This window comes from Meles meles, chromosome X, assembly GCF_922984935.1.
Source record: "Meles meles chromosome X, mMelMel3.1 paternal haplotype, whole genome shotgun sequence".
NCBI lineage: Eukaryota > Metazoa > Chordata > Mammalia > Carnivora > Mustelidae > Meles > Meles meles.
The window spans coordinates 44,014,968-44,030,794 of record NC_060087.1 but is presented as its reverse complement, the minus strand read 5'-3'; the positions used below and the strand labels follow the sequence as shown (position 1 = coordinate 44,030,794).

The 15,827-nt window shown below is 39.3% G+C and overlaps 1 protein-coding gene across 5 annotated transcripts in view; it reads right to left on the bottom strand.

Moving 5' to 3' along the window:
* Positions 1 to 15,827, bottom strand: part of CCNB3 (cyclin B3) — a 48,953-nt gene that overhangs the window by 25,758 nt on the left and 7,368 nt on the right. For 4 of the 5 annotated variants that reach the window (XM_045994532.1, XM_045994531.1, XM_045994533.1 and 1 more), the window contains 4 exons: positions 11,337 to 11,467; positions 2,515 to 5,422; positions 1,573 to 1,671; positions 232 to 324 (listed from right to left, as the gene is read on the bottom strand). In XM_045994532.1, coding sequence (XP_045850488.1) covers positions 232 to 324; positions 1,573 to 1,671; positions 2,515 to 5,422; positions 11,337 to 11,467 — 3,231 coding nt within the window. The remainder of the gene's footprint in view (positions 1 to 231; positions 325 to 1,572; positions 1,672 to 2,514; positions 5,423 to 11,336; positions 11,468 to 15,827) is intronic. The other variant, XM_045994534.1, reaches the window with a different exon arrangement.

Sequence of the window (15,827 nt, the reverse complement as noted above, 5' to 3'; positions counted from 1 at the left end):
CAGGCACCCCTCTCACAGGATCTTATGTATAATATTATTATAGTACCTAGTGTATTCTACTTTTTATTGTACTCATCTGTCTGCATGTCTTATCTTGCCCCCTAGATCATAAGGTCCCTGAAGGCTCAGCTCTGTAGGCCCAGAAAATTTTTACCATGCTTAGCATCTGGTGATACTGAATGAATAATAAAGAAAAGAGCAGCCCCTTAAAGCACCAGTTGTCAAGCTTACCTGCACCTCTACCAGCCAGTCCACAAGAATGGCCCTCATGCAACTGCTGATGTCAGTCTGCCTGTTCATGTATTTTTTAAGTATGAACTTTTCCTGGCAGCAATAAAAAAAGAAAATTAATCCATAAACTCTCCTTATAGTTCAAAAATTGTAACTTAAGAAAATAAAATACTTGCAACCAATATCTCAGAAAAAGAAATTGTCACAACGTAATTAACTTCTTCAGTTCTAACTCATTATTTTCAGCTGGTATCAGATAAGGGCCGATCAAAGTCTCCTTTTCCAGACAAGTTCTAGTTATGCTTGGGAAATGGATGCACATCATATTCAAGCATTAGGGTAGATATGGAGGAGCCTAGGGGGAGTATGGAATATGGACAGGAATATACCTATCAATGAATACCAAAGAGGTTCTGCCCCTTCTTTGCAATTCAGTCTAAAGTAGAGCAGTGCTTTTCAAACTTTAACACATATACCACCTGGGGATCTTTAAAATTCACATTCTAATTTAGAAGGCCTGGGTGAGTCTAGATTTCTGCATTTCTAACAAGATCTCAAGTGAAATTGACACCAGTGAGCTAAGGCCCATACTTGTAGTATAACAAAGTTATCTCTTACTTCCTCCAAGCTACACCAGAAAAAAGTGAAGGATCTGGAGTCAGTTAATCAAATGTTATGTCTCTAGAGAGAAGACAAGATATTCATCCTTGCTCTTATGCATGGCCTGCTAAAAGTTTTAGTTGTTAGATAATCTTGGTCCCATCTGTTCCATTGAGAGAGAGAGAGAGAGAGAGAATGAGAGAGAGAAGAAAATTTGCAATCAATGAATTTTAGTGGTCAAGGAAACTGGTTGATTTTAAAGAGGAAGAAAGTGTCACCAGGTTGGAGAGTAATTTCACATATGTCACCAGAAACTTGGATAGAGAAGGGAAAATGTCTCTAAGAGCAGCCACTCAGAAGACGACTACTATTTTTGTGCCTGAGATTGTCTCCTCAACAATTAGAGGTGCAGACTTATGGTCTTCAAGGTAATCAGACTTTTAGCCCATATTCCAGCTCTACCATATACTAGTTGTGTGATTCTGAGCAGTCTCTCCAATCTATAAAAGGGAGATAATAATACCTACCATCATGAAGTTATTGGGAGAATTAAACAAGATAAGGTCTATAAACACTTTAGCCCCAATGTCTAAATTATGGTAAGCTACCAGTAGATGTCAGTTGTTGCTGTTATTATTGTAATCATCATTATTACCTCCCCTTTCAACTTGCATTTTGAAGGATGGAATGATGAGGAAATGAGACCTAGAAATCCTTCCGCTCCAACAGCCACCTACATACCTCTCTCTCCTTCATGTAACTGAAGATATCCTTGGCATATATGGGGTTGAAAAATGGATCACTGTGGTTATTGTCAATATCCTCCAATGGGGTTATCTGCTTGGAAATCACCAAAAAGATGTTAGAGGGAGAAAGATTCCAAAGAAGGCTTAGCACATACACATAAAGCGTGCACTCCTTTCTTCCCAGTGTCATCTTCTGCTAAGTTTCCTCAAGCCTCATATACCCTGGGCCACAACAGAGCACCCCCTTGGTCCTTCAATACTCATACTGCTAAATGACCAAGAAATGTTTAGTCCTTCTTGCACATGCCTGCTCTGCCCTAGGAACTAGGCACCATTTTTACAGGTAAGCACAAGACTCTCCAGAAAAAACACTCTAATTTTACTATTTCAACTTGTGTCACACATCTTCTTAGGTCACTTGTTTTGTCCCAATGCTTTGATCTAACCCAATTCATCTTCTTGGTAGACTTTTCCTACCTTCTACACCTCTACCCAGTTTGTTTTGCCTACAAGAGGGGTATTTCTCCTCCTGTTTGCCAAATCTCATTCCTTCATCCTTCTAATTTTCAACTTAAATACCAACTTCCTTGGGAGATGCCTCTGTGGGCTTTACTCATTTTGATTGGAGTCCACTATAATGCAGATTGCAATTACTAAGAAAGGCAATTTACACACACACACACACACACACACACACACACACACATACTATTCCAGATCCTTGTGGGTATTCTTGGAATAAATACTTTCTAATTGTTTGGGTGTATTTTAATTCTAATTGGAAAGTCAAGAGATCCCCCGAGGCCAACTTGATTTACTATAGCTTACTATATACAGATCAATTACTTAGGAAGGCAAAAAAAAACTCTTTGCTAGCAGCTACCTACAGGACAACAAAGAACACATCATCTAATTTAAGAAGAAAGAGAAAGAATACCTCCTTCTGTGACCTCTTGTCCCAAGTTGAGGAAGGTTTATTGGAACTGGATTCACAAGCACTGGATGTGCTTGTGGTATTGAACTTGCCCACACCGGACATGCCTGTTCTGGATTCGGGGGCTGTGCTGGACACATGTGAGCTGGTTTCAACTTGGAGGATCAGGAAATCTTTGAGAGAGTTATCTTCCTTTTGGGTGGTATTCTCTTGCAAGGCCAATGGCTCCTTTAGGGACAACTCCTTCCCAGTGGTGGGTTTCTCATCCAATGCAAATGTCTCCTTGACATGGAATGTCTCATTGAGGGTAGGTTTCTCCTGAAAAGTCTCCTTGAAGAGGGTCTCCTTCTCACTGCTGGGCTTCTCCTGCAAGGCCAAGGGCCTCCTCAAGGTAGCCTCTTCCTCGACTGTGGGATTCTCCTGCAAGGCCAAGGACTCCCTTGGGATGGTCTCCTCAGTGCTGGGCTTCCGAAAAGCCAGTGGTTGCTTAATAAGGGACTCTTCATTGGTGATATTCTCTTGCGAGGCCAAATGCTTCTTCAAGAGGAACACCTCCCCCTGAGCAGTGGGTTTCTTCTTTAAAGATAACTGCTCCTCAGTGCTTGTTGCCACTTCAGTGGAGATCTCCTCCTTCAGAACTGATGGTTTATTTAAAAGGGATTCCTCTTCAGTAGTGCTTTTCTCCTGCAAGGCCAACAGCTCCTTCAAGGCATCCTCTTTGGTATCAGTCTTCTGCAAACCCAAAGCCTTCCAGAAGAGGGACTCATCTTCATTGGTAGGTTTAACATAAAGTGAAAATGGCTCCGGAGAAGGGAATTCCTTCTCAGTAGTTGGCTTCTCCTCTAAAGTCAGTAGTTCCTTAATATACATTTCTTCTTCAGTGGTGGTCTTTTCTGGCAAGGCCAGTGGCTTAGTTGAGAGGGACACCTCCTGCAGAGTGGTGTGCTTCTCTTTCAAAAGTGATGGATCCTGGAAGAGGAGCTCCTCTTCAGTTAAAGACTTTTTATTAAAGGGCAATAGCGTCTTAAAGACTGACTCTTCTTCAGAGGTGGTGTTCTCTGAGACCAGTGGCTTCTTTAAGAGGGACATCCTCCCCTGAGTAATTTGCTTTTTCTTTAAAGATAACGGTGTCTTGGTAAGGATTGTCTCCTCAGTTGAAGACTTCTTCCTAAGTGACACTGGTTCCATAAAGAAAGAATCCTTATCTTTGCTAATCATATTCTGCAAGTCCAACAGTTCTTGGCAGATGGACATCATTATTTGACTGGCACACTTTTTCTTCTTTAAAGATAAAGGCTCCTTGGTAGAGACTGCCTCATCTCTGCTATGTTTCTTCCTAAAGGGAATTGGTTCTATAAGAAATTCATCTTCACCATCAACATTCTCCTGCAATGCCCCTGGCTTCTTCAAAAGAGCCACCTCCCCCTGCGTGGTATGCTTGTCTTGGAACACAGGTGATTCCCTGACGAGAGACTCCTCCTCAGTGGTAGACTTATTTTTAAAGGACAAGGGCTCCTTAATGAGTGACTTCTCTCCAGAAGTGATCTGCAATACTAGTGGCGTCTTCAAGTAGGACACCTTACCCTGACTAGTGTACCTTTTCTTCTTTAAAGATAATGGTTTTTCGGTGGGGGTTGCCTCCTCAATGGTTCGTTTCTTCTTAAAAGCCAAAGTCTCCTTTAAAAGTGACTCCTCCTCAGTTAGAGTCTTTTGCAAGGTCAAGGCCTTCTTCAAGATGGACACCTCCTCTTCCGTGCTGTGCTTCTCTTGTAACATGGATGGCTCATGGAAAAGGGACTCCTCAGTTGTGTCCTTCTTCTTAGAGGATCGTGGTTCCTTTATGAATGACTTCTCTCCAGATGTGGTCTTTTGCAATACTAGTGGCTTCTTCAAGTGATACATCTTCCCCTGAATGGTACACTTCTTTACAGGTAATGGCTTCTTGGTGGGGTTTGTCTCCTTGGTAGTAGGTTTCTTCCTAAGAGACATTGGCTCCATAAGAAATTTATCCTTAGTGTCCTCCTCCTGCAATGCCTGTGGCTTCTTCAAGAGGACCACCTCCCCACTAGTGGTGTGCTTCTCTTGCAATGCAGATGGTACCTGGAAGAGAGACTCCTCCTTAGAGGTAGGCTTCTTTTTAAAAGACAATGGCTCTTTAATGAGTTTCTTCTCTCCAGAGATAGTCTTCTGCAATTCTAATGGCTTTTTCAAGTGAGCCATCTGCCCTTGAACAGTACACTTCTTCTTTAAAGATAATGGCCTCAAGATGAAGGCTGCCTCCTTGCTGGTAGCTTTCTTCTTGAAAGCCAGTGGCTCCTCATTGAGAGACTCCTCTTCAGAAGTGGCCTTCTGCAACACTAGTGGTTTCTTCATATGGGACACTTTCCCCTGAGTGGTATACTTCTTCTTCTTTAAAGATAACACCTTCTTGGTGGAGGTTGCCTCCTCTGTTTTAGGCTTCTTTCTAAAGTTTGTTGGCTCCATAAAGAAGGAATCCTCTTCAAAAGTGATGTCCTGCAAGGCCAAGTCCCCCTGATATGTGCTCATCTTCTTTAAGGATAATGTTCCTTTGGTGATGGCTGCCTCCTCAGTCTTATGCTTCTTCCCAAAAGTCATTGGCTCTACAACAAACTCATCATTGCTGTCAGCCTCCTCCTGTAAGGATGGTGGCCTGTCCATGAGGGATACCTCCCCCTGATTTGTGGACTTTCTTAAAGAAAATGACCTCTTGAAAAGGTTTGTGTCCTCAGTAGTGAGTTCCTCTTTTAAAATTAATGGCTTTTTGAAAAATGATACCTCCTCAGTAGTGGTTGTTTTAGAGATGGTAGATATTTCCAGACTGAGTGGTTTCTCCATAATATTTGGTACCAGGGTAGTAGAAACTACTACTGGTGAAGGTTCCAGCTTATAACTGTAAAGGAAACAATGTCTGAGTAAAAAGAATGTAGTTCCTAGAATCCTCACCAACCATCTCATTTTGTTGCTATATTTACCAAAGCTATAAAAGGGGAAAGGGCTTCAACCTCAAGGGATAGATTAAAGGGTAAAAATCAATGGATACCATAGAGAATCAACTAAGTAGCACTCTGTATAGTTTCTATGGCCTAGGTTCTCACACTTTTCTGAAAAATTTCCCATAAAATCCATGTTGTGCTTTACTATATATGAATTATTTCCTTTACTTATATACAAAGTCTTTATTCTAAAACCACACTGTATGAGTTATTTGCTATTATATCAGTCTCCCTCAGTAGCTACATTTATTTATCTTTGTCCATCAGCACCAGGCATCCGGTAATGTAGGCTGAAATTAATATTGTTTGAAGGCTTGTGAGAAAATCATAAGAGAGAGCTTAGGAAGGCTTACAAGAGAAAGGTGGGCTGGTACTTAATATTGGTGGTATCTAACCACATCCCCTTCAACCTAAGCTATTCATGAGATACTTTCCCAGTGGAAAGAATAAAAAGGTCACAACAGACATTTGTCCACAAGGATCAGATTCAAAGCTTTGTTTTGAACAGGACTTCATGTCCAATTAGTAACTAACCTAGTGTGACCAAATCACTGGAGGACTAGAAATCAGAACAAGAGAGAATTTAAGGCAAATACAATCATCAGTATGAACAAGAGTAAATGCCCCCAAAACGAGATATCATCTGATTCCATTTATATTAAATGTCCAAAATAGACATACCTATAGAGGTATATCCACAAAAGAAAATAGACTGGTGTTTGCCTGTGCCTGGAAAAGGACAGGGAAGTGGGGTAGAATGAGAGGCTGGGAAAGGAAAGGGACTACTAATGGGTTCAAGTCTTTTTGGGGGGGGTTGAAAAATTCTAGAATTAGACAGTGGTAAAGGCTGTACCACCCCATAAATATAATTTAAAAATCACTGTATTTTTTTAAGGAAGTGCCTAGAGAGGTTCCACATGGCCAGATAGATTCCAGGTCCCTCCTGATGAGAACAGCCTTCAGATAACCTAATTATGATAAAGAATATGCCCTCTAGAGCTAAAATGCCTGGATTCAAATCCTGGCTCCTCCACCTACTGGCTAGGTGACACTGGGCAAGTTAACGGTCTGTGCTTCACATTTTTCATCTATACAATGGGGATCGTATTACCTCCTTTATAGGGTTGTTGTGAAGATTTGATTAATAATATGCAATAAAAACATGTAAAACAAAGAACAGTCCAAAACTAAATGTATATCAATAAGTCAGTTTAGTTAGATAAAATTGACAAATTCCTAAGAAGACACAAACTACCAAAACTGACTTAAAAAGAAAATAGAAAATCCGAGTGGACTTACAACAACCCAAAATATTGAATTAATATAAAAACTACCCACAGAGAAAAGTCCAGGCCCAGAAGTTTTTGCTGGGGAATTCTACCAAACATCTAAATTAATACCAGTTCCACATAAACCACCCCAAGAAATAGAAGATATAAGAACAGTTACCAACTCATTCTATGAAGCCAATATTACTCTGATACCAAAAACAAAGATATCACAAGAAATTATAGGCTGGTATCTCTTAAAAATATAGGTGCAAAAATCCTCCACAAAATACTAGCAAATCAAATCCAGCAACACATAAAAGTATTATACACCATGACCAAGTGGGATTTGTCCCAGGAATACAAGATTAGTTTAACATCCAAAACTCAATTCATGTATCAAACCATATTAATGGAATAAAAAACAAAAGCCACATGATCATCTCAATAGATTCAGAAAAATCATTTGACAAAATATAAAACCCTTTCATGATAAAGGAATTAATAGACTAGGAATAGAAAAGAGATTCCTCAACTTGACAAAGGGCATCTATGAAAACCCAAAGCTAACAGTGTACTTAATGGTGAGAGATGGGTGATTTCCCCCTAAGATCAGGGAAAAGACAGGATATCCAACTCTTCTTTAGAGGGTGGGAGATTTGTAGTGTAGCAGTATATAACTCATATAGCATTGCTGATGCTTTAGGACCAAAATCCCTCTATTCTCTGAATAAATTCCAAACTCTTTGCCACGATCTGCAAGGCCCTGGTGATCTGGCTCCTGTCTGCCTCTTCAAATCCAGCTCTTAAGAAACATTAGTATAGGAAATAGGTATTGAGTATCTATGATACCATAGATCTGGGGTGATCAGAGTAGGCTTCCTTGATAGAGTGACCAACTGTCTTTGTGACTGAGAGGGTTCTGGGGATGCAAGACTCTCAGTATTAAAACTGGGCAAATCTTAGGAAAACCAGAATAAGTAGGCCACCCAATTCTTAGAAGACAAGGATGTCCAACTCTTGATACTTCTATTCAACATAGTACTAGAGGTTCTAGCCAGGGCAACTAGGCAAAAAAAAAAAATAAATAAATAAATAAAAGGCCTCCAGATTGAAAAGGAAGAAGTAAAACTGTGTATTAGCAGATGATATAATTTACATATAGAAAATCTTAGGAATATACCCAAAAACTATTAGAACTAATATACAAGTTTAGCAAGGTTCCATGATACAAGATCAATATGCCAAAATCATATATATTTCTATATCCTTGAAATGAACAGTATGAAAAAGAAATTGGGAAAACAAACCCATTTACAACAGCATCAAGAAAAATAAAATGTTTAGAAATAAATTTAACAAAAGTACAAAACTTATATTCTGAAAACTACAAAAATGTTGCAAGAATTTAAAGGTCTAAATAAATGAAAAGACATCTCATGTTTGTGGTTTGGAGGAGTTAGTACTAAGATGGCAATACTCCCCAGACTGATTTACAGATTCAAGACAACTTCTGTAAACATCCCAGTGGAAACAGACAAGCTGATTCTAAAATTTATAAGGAATTGCAAAGAACCCAGAATAGCCAAAACAGTCTTGAAAAAGGGAACAAGTTGGAAGAGTCACACTTCCTCATTTCAAAATGCAATACAGAGCAACAACAGTCAAGATAATATGGTACTGGCATAATGGCAGATGTGTAGATCGAAGGAATAAAATTGACACTTCAGAAATAAACACTTTCGTTTATAGTCATTTGATTTTTGACAAGGATGCCAAGATAATTTGGTGGAGAAAGATTAGTCTTTTTAACAAATAGTTCTGAGGGGCACCTGGGTGGCTCAGTGGGTTAAAGCCTCTGCCTTCGGCTCGGGTCATGATCCCAGGGTCCTGGGATTGAGCCCCGCATCGGGCTCTCTGCTCTGTGGGGAGCCTGCTTCCTCGTCTCTCTCTGCCTGCCTCTCTGCCTAGTTGTGATTTCTCTCTGTCAAATAAATAAAATATTAAAAAAAAATAGTGCTGGGACAAATGGATATCTACATGCAAAACAATGAAGTTAGACCCCTAACACACACTAACAACAAAAAGTAACTTAAAAGGAATCAATAACCTAAGAGCTAAAACTTTAAAGCTCTGCAAAGAAAATCTTAAATCTTTGTAACCTCTGATTTGGCAATGGTCTTTTATATAGGACACCAAAAGCATAAAGAACAAAGGAAAAAAATAAATTGGACTTCAACAAAATTAAAAACTTTTGTGCCTCAAATGATACCAACAAGAAAATGAAAAGACAACTCACAGAACAGATGAAAATATTTGCAAATTACATATCTGATCAGAGACTTATAGCTAAAAAATATAAAGAACTCTTACAACTTAAAAATGAAAAGCTCAACAACTAGATTTTTTTAAATAGGCAAATGATCTGAATAGACATTCCTCCAAAAGGTATGCGAAGGGCAATAAGCACATGAATGATGCTCAACATCATTAGTCAGCAGAAAAATGCGAATCTGGGGGCACGTGAGTGGCCCAGTTGGCTAAGCATCTGCCTTCAGCTTGGTCATGAGCTCAGGGTCCTGGGATGGAGCCCCACATCAGCTCCCTGCTCAGCTAGAAGCCTACTTCTCCCTCTCCCTCTGCCTGCAACTCCCCCTGCCTATGCTCTGTCAAATAAATAAACAAAATCTTAAAAAAAAAAAACAAAAGAAAAATGCAAATCTAAAGCAGTGAGATTCCACTTCACACCCATTAGAATGGCCATGATAAAAAAAAAAAATAGTAAGGGTTGGCAAGGATGTATAAAATTGGAAACCCTCATACAGTGCTAGTAGGAATGTAAAATAGTGCCACCACTATGGAACACAGTTTGGTAGCTCCTCATTGAGATCAACACAGAGTTACCATATGACCCAACAATTACATTCCTAGGTATACACACAAAATTATCAAAAATAGGTGTTCAAAAAAAAAACTCATACACAAATGTTCATAGCCACATCACTCACAATAACCAAAAGGTCGAAACAATCCAAATGTCCACCAACTGAAGAATGGATAAGGAAAGTAAAGTATATTCACACAATGGGATATTATTGGTCAACAAAAAGTAATGAAGTACTGATACCTGAAACAGTGTGAATGAAGCTTGAAAACACTATACTAAATGAAAAAAGCTAGACACATGAGACCACACATTGCATAATTCCATTTACATGAAATGCCCAGAATAGGCAAAGCTATAGAAACAGAAACAAGATTGGTGATTGCCTAGAGCTGGGAAGGATGGGGGAATTGAGAGGTGGTAGCTAAAGATATCGGCTGAAGGGGTTTTTTGTTGTTGTTTTTTGGGGTTTTTTTTATTTATGAAAATGTTCTAAAATTCATTGTGGTGATGGCTACGTAACTTCAAATATATTGAAAGCTTTCAGTACATAATGTGTGAACTACGCACATTAAATGGAAGAATTTTATGATATGTAAATTATATCTCAATAAAGCTGTTAGCAAAAAAGGCCACTTAGAAAAATGTGTAATTATAGTGAGCTCTCAATAAATGTCAGCCACTAGTTCTAGTGCTATTAATTAAGATCCATTCCACTGAACCCTAAATGAAGGCAAGAATGTTTATGGTATTTTGTAAGGATTTCCCTGCTAAAGTCAGAATTATAAAAGAAAATCAGAAGAAAATAATTCAGGGATTAGAGTCAAAATACACATAGAAATCCCAGGAATTTCATTTCAGCAAAAAACTAAGTAGGGATAAATGCTAATCTGGTTTGATTTCTTTTGGCTAGATAATTAGAAAAGTGTCTTGTAGACCTACCATGTTAATTTCCTGGAATTTCCCCAACTTTTTCTCTTACCCTTTGGAGCTCATGCTTAAGCCTACTATAGCTAATTAGCTATTCTTTTCTTTCCTGAAAGTAATTCCCACCAGGATGAGGAGAGGCTATAGAAAGGACTCACTCCACCCTCTAACTCTTCTTCTAATAAAAGTTTTCCTAGAGGTAAATCCTTTTTCTAACCCAAATGAAAATACTCATGTCTACTTGCAGAACCTGTGAACAGTTCCCTGCAACATCTGGAAAACATAGGTTTTTGGCCTAGAGAGATAGTAATTTCTCTCCAGTAACAAGGGACAAACCTCTCCCAAAAGCTTCTAATGAGATAAGCAGACTGGCAAGCTATCAGCCAGCTGCTGAGTATCCCCTGGAAAATTGCCACCACAATCTCAAGCACAGACTAGCTCAAACAGGGACTGAATTACTAAAAGAGAGAAAAGATGAGCACAAGATCTTTTGGCAAACTTCCCAATGACAACAGCTCTTTCAATATGCACATGCCATGGAAAGAGAGAGAAGAGGCCTATAACACTTCAGCAACCACATCTGGGCTACCGCAGCACCCAAGGGTTAGTGTGGCAATCACCACTGTGGCTCACCCAACATGTTCTCAGTGGAAGACAATAGGAGGTCAAAAGATGTCACATACTCTTCTTTACCATCTAAAAATAGTGCCATCTGAGTCTCTTCTTACTCACCTTTCCTTATTCATCTCATTGTTTTTGGCCAACCCAAGAGCAGGTGTGTTCCCTTTTATCTTCTTGGAAACATCCTTAACAAACTCCTTATTGGCTTCCTTCTTGAGCTGGGCAGGTTGACTTTGAGAAGCCTGCAAAAAACATGGGAGGCAGGGGAGAAGGAAGCAAGGAAATCTAGAGAACCACAAATTACCTAATAGGTAGCACTTATAGGAAAGTTTCGACCCACATCCCCACCTTGGACACTTCGTTTGGGTGTTCCCAGGAGTAATAATCAAAACATCCCACAACCAGTGCGAACACGGGTGCCAACCAATCAAAATGGAAGCTAGCAATATAGTAGTACTGCTACATATTAGCCAAATAGCAGCCTGAAGTGATTCCAAGATACACAGAATGTAGTTCTGATCTCCATGTCAGGTATACTGGCTGGAAAAGTCCCCAAAAGATGTTTTGTTAATATCACATTCTACTTTGACTCCATAAGACATTTAGAGGGGAGAAAATGTAACATAACTGGCTTTGCTACCTGAGTTTACCAAGATTGACTAGCTTTTCAGGGTGGACCTCTAAGACAACACTACCTGTGACACATCTATCCCATCATTGAGGGGATTTTTATTTAACATGGGGCTTTGGGGAGCTCCACCATAAACTCTAATCATAACAAATTCTATCAAATAGTAGAAGAGATCAGGAGATTTTGAATAATACCAGCAAAAATGGAATATAATTAGGTTCAGTTTGTTTCATTTTAAAGCCATAACTTTAAAATGAAACAAACTGAACCTAATTATATTCCAAACAAATACCATAATCACACTAAGGGATAAAGAAAAAGAAAACAGAAGAAAATACAAGAAACAACTAATCCAAGTAAACACAGTTTTTGACTATGTGTATGACTCAACATACACATCTTCAATCAGGATGGGATTGTGGAGTGGCAGAGAATATTGCAAATAAATGTGGAACTCTTTTTTTAAGAGTTATTTATTTATTTATTTGTCAGAGAGAGCACAAGCAAGGAGAGCTGCAGGCAGAAGAAGAAGCAGGCTCCCCACTGAGCAGGGAGCCCGATGCAAGACTCATCCCAGGATCCTGGGGTCATGGCCTGAGCTGAAGGCAGACATTCAACTGATGCCACCCAGGTGTCCCAAATTTGGAACTTTTTAACAGGTTTATTATGGTGGTATGGATGAAGTAATTTTGAAATCCTTTTCGTTGTGTTATAGTACTGAGTAAATGTGTTGATGTCCTCATTGTAGAAGAAGGAACATACAAATATGTATTGGGGAATGCCAGGAAAAACCCTGTGTACTGGAATGGGAGCTGTGTAAATTCATGATTTCTTAAATAGGTATATGTATACATACATCTGAGTATATGGGTATATGTATAAATGTGTGCGCATCTGTATATACAGATATATGTATATGTATGTTTAAGTACACATATATGTATATGTGTACATAAAGATTTGGTTTAGACAAAAATCATAAATGGATGCTAAATCTAGGGGAAATTTTGATGAAGAGCAAATTATTTGCAGGCTCTTAAGAGTGTATCACCACTTATCAGCTGCAAGAGGAAAAACAATAAACAGTATTATACAGTGGGAACCAGATAATATCCTGACTGGGTGACTAAAATTTAATATCACCAGTGAGAGACAGATGGACATCATGTGCCTCCAGATGTGATATCCTACAAAGGACAGAGTATCACCTACACAGTATCCCAACCAAGACTGTGTAACACTGGGGCACCTGGGTGGCTCAGTGTGTTAAAGCCTCTGCCTTCCGCTCAGGTCATGATCCCAGGGTCCTGGGATCAAGCCCCACATCGGGCTCTCTGCTCCACGGGGAGCCTGCTTTCTCCTCTCTGCCTACTTGTGATCTCTGTCAGTCAAGTAAATAAATAAAATCTTAAAAAAAAAAAAAGAATGTGTGACATCAATCTCGTCACATGGGAACATCAGACAAACACAAAATGAGGAATGTCCTATTTTCATTTTTATTTTTTTAAAGATTTTATTTATTTATTTGACAGACAGAGATCACAAGTAGGCAGAGAGGCAGGCAGAGAGAGAGGAGGAAGCAGGCTCCCTGCTGAGCAGAGAGCCTGATGCGGGGCTCGATCCACGACTCTGGGATCATGACCTGAGCCGAAGGCAGAGGCTTTAACCCACTGAGCCACCCAGGCGCCCCAGGAATGTCCTATTTTTAAAAGGGTGTCCAGGGGTGCCTAAGTGGCTGAGTTGGTTAAGCATCTGCCTTCAGCTCAGGCCATGATTTCGGGATCCTGGGATTGAGACCAAAGTTGGGCTCCCTGCTCAACAGGGAGTCTGCTTCTCCCTTTCCCTCTGTGCATGCTCTCTCTCTTCCCTCAAATAAATAAGTAAACCTTTAAATATAAATAAAAGGGTGTTTAAAAGGGACTGTATTTTTCAAAAATGGTAATGTCAATGAAAAACAAAGACAGGCTATGGAAACTTTCCAGATTAAAAGCAGCTAGAGACTCTGAAAATAATATATTATACATTAATTAACTGAATTTAAATTTAAAAAAATACATACACATTTTTTAGAAGCAGCTAAAGAAATGAGAAGTAAATGATACTACACTGGATCCTCTACTGGAGGGTAAAAGTACTTACAACATTAACCTTATAAGGTCAACTGAAAAAATTGGACTATGGATAATAGATTACATAAAAAAATTTATCAATGTAAATTTATAAAGTTGTTAACAGTACTGTGGTTATATAACACAATTTCTCAGGACACCTGAGGAGCTCACTCAATGGGTGTCTCTTAGTATCAGCTCAAGTCATGATCTCAGGGTCACAAGATGTGAGCTCCATGCTCAGCAGGGAATCTGCTTAAGATCCTCTCTCCCCCCTCCTTTTACTCCTCCCCCTGCTTGCAGTCGCCCGCGCTCTCTCTCTCTCTCTCTCTCAAATAAATAAATAAATTCTTTTTAAAAAAGACAATTTCTCTAAGGAAATATACACTGAAGTACTTAGGGATAAAAAGCCATGACGTATGTAAGCAAATGGGATAAAATGTTAACTATAGGTTAATCTAGTGAAGAGTATATGTATATCATTTGTACTACTATTTATTTTTGCAACTTTTTGTAACCTTGAAATTATTTCTAAATGAAATATTTAAAAACATGTCTTCGTATCATCAGATCATAATAAGCAACTGCAATCCAACAGGGAATTCTTTCTTAGGTCCTCAAGTCATCACCTCTGTTTCTCAAATAGTTTGGCACTGTTTTCATTTGAACTTCTTACCTAAAGTTTTACAAACTCCCTATATGTGCAACTGAGATTCAGAATTAGAAAAGAATTGCATTCTTGGCAGGAGAGATAAGACCCCAACACCCAAGGTGAAATTCTCTACTTGCCATATGTGAAGGTTCAAAGCACTAATATTCTCAGATCTAACTAAACTCAAGGGGAGGGGACCTTAATCTGCACTTCCTTACAACTGTTTGACCAAAAAATAAGAAAGTTGTGTCCTACTGACACAAAATCATTTAAGTAAATGTGGATATAGACCCTATCTCCTTGTCTGCTGGCTGAGGACCAGCTCTGACACATCAAAAGTCTTTCCCATGCTGGAATGATAAAGGCGAGGGAAAAAAAAACACAAACTAATTAAACCAGATCAACTCTTTGGCATGTCAGGACCTTACTGGTGAATGCTGAGGGAAAAGAAAAAAACAGATGTGTGGACATGGAGACTTAGTATACTGACAGGAATACAGACAGGAAGAAGCAAATAGTCATATAGGGAATCCCCAAAATTCAGAAAGAAAGGAGCCCACACCTTCAAATAGATGAGCTCAGACATCTGCAGAAATGCCCAATCCTAGGAAGGGCTTAGGCACATTGTAGTGATGGGACTTTTTTTGGAAAACACCAAAGACCATTCAAGGTTACCAAAATGAATCTTCAAAACTTGAGTGCAAAATGGAATTGGACTGAGTTTCTGGAAAGCTAGAGGCAGAGCTACTGCTCAGAGATCCCTTGCTTCTCCCACTTCCACCCTGGATACAGATGTGGCCCACCAGATAACTGCATTCAGCTGGAGAACCAGAAGGGCTCTGGATGATATCTGCATGTATTTCCTATTAGTTTGTGTTTGTTTTTTATGAATGGCAATATAAACTTCATGAAAAAAAAAAGGACTGAGACATAGCAAGAAATCATCTCATATGCTGTGAGACCTTGCTTTGCACAATGTCACCGCTCTTCCATCAAGGACTCTGGGGATCAAGGGAAGCCACACTAACAAGAGCTGCATCTGCTTTGGATTTGTGTGGCTACCTTACTTCAGCTAAGTTTCTAGATCCATGGTGAAATAAGTCAGGAAACAAATCTAGCATTACAGGTCTGTATGGAAAGGGTCTCCTTCAACCAAGCCACAGTAAATCTGAAATTATTCAGAAAGCTGTCACCCAATAATAAATGTTCTA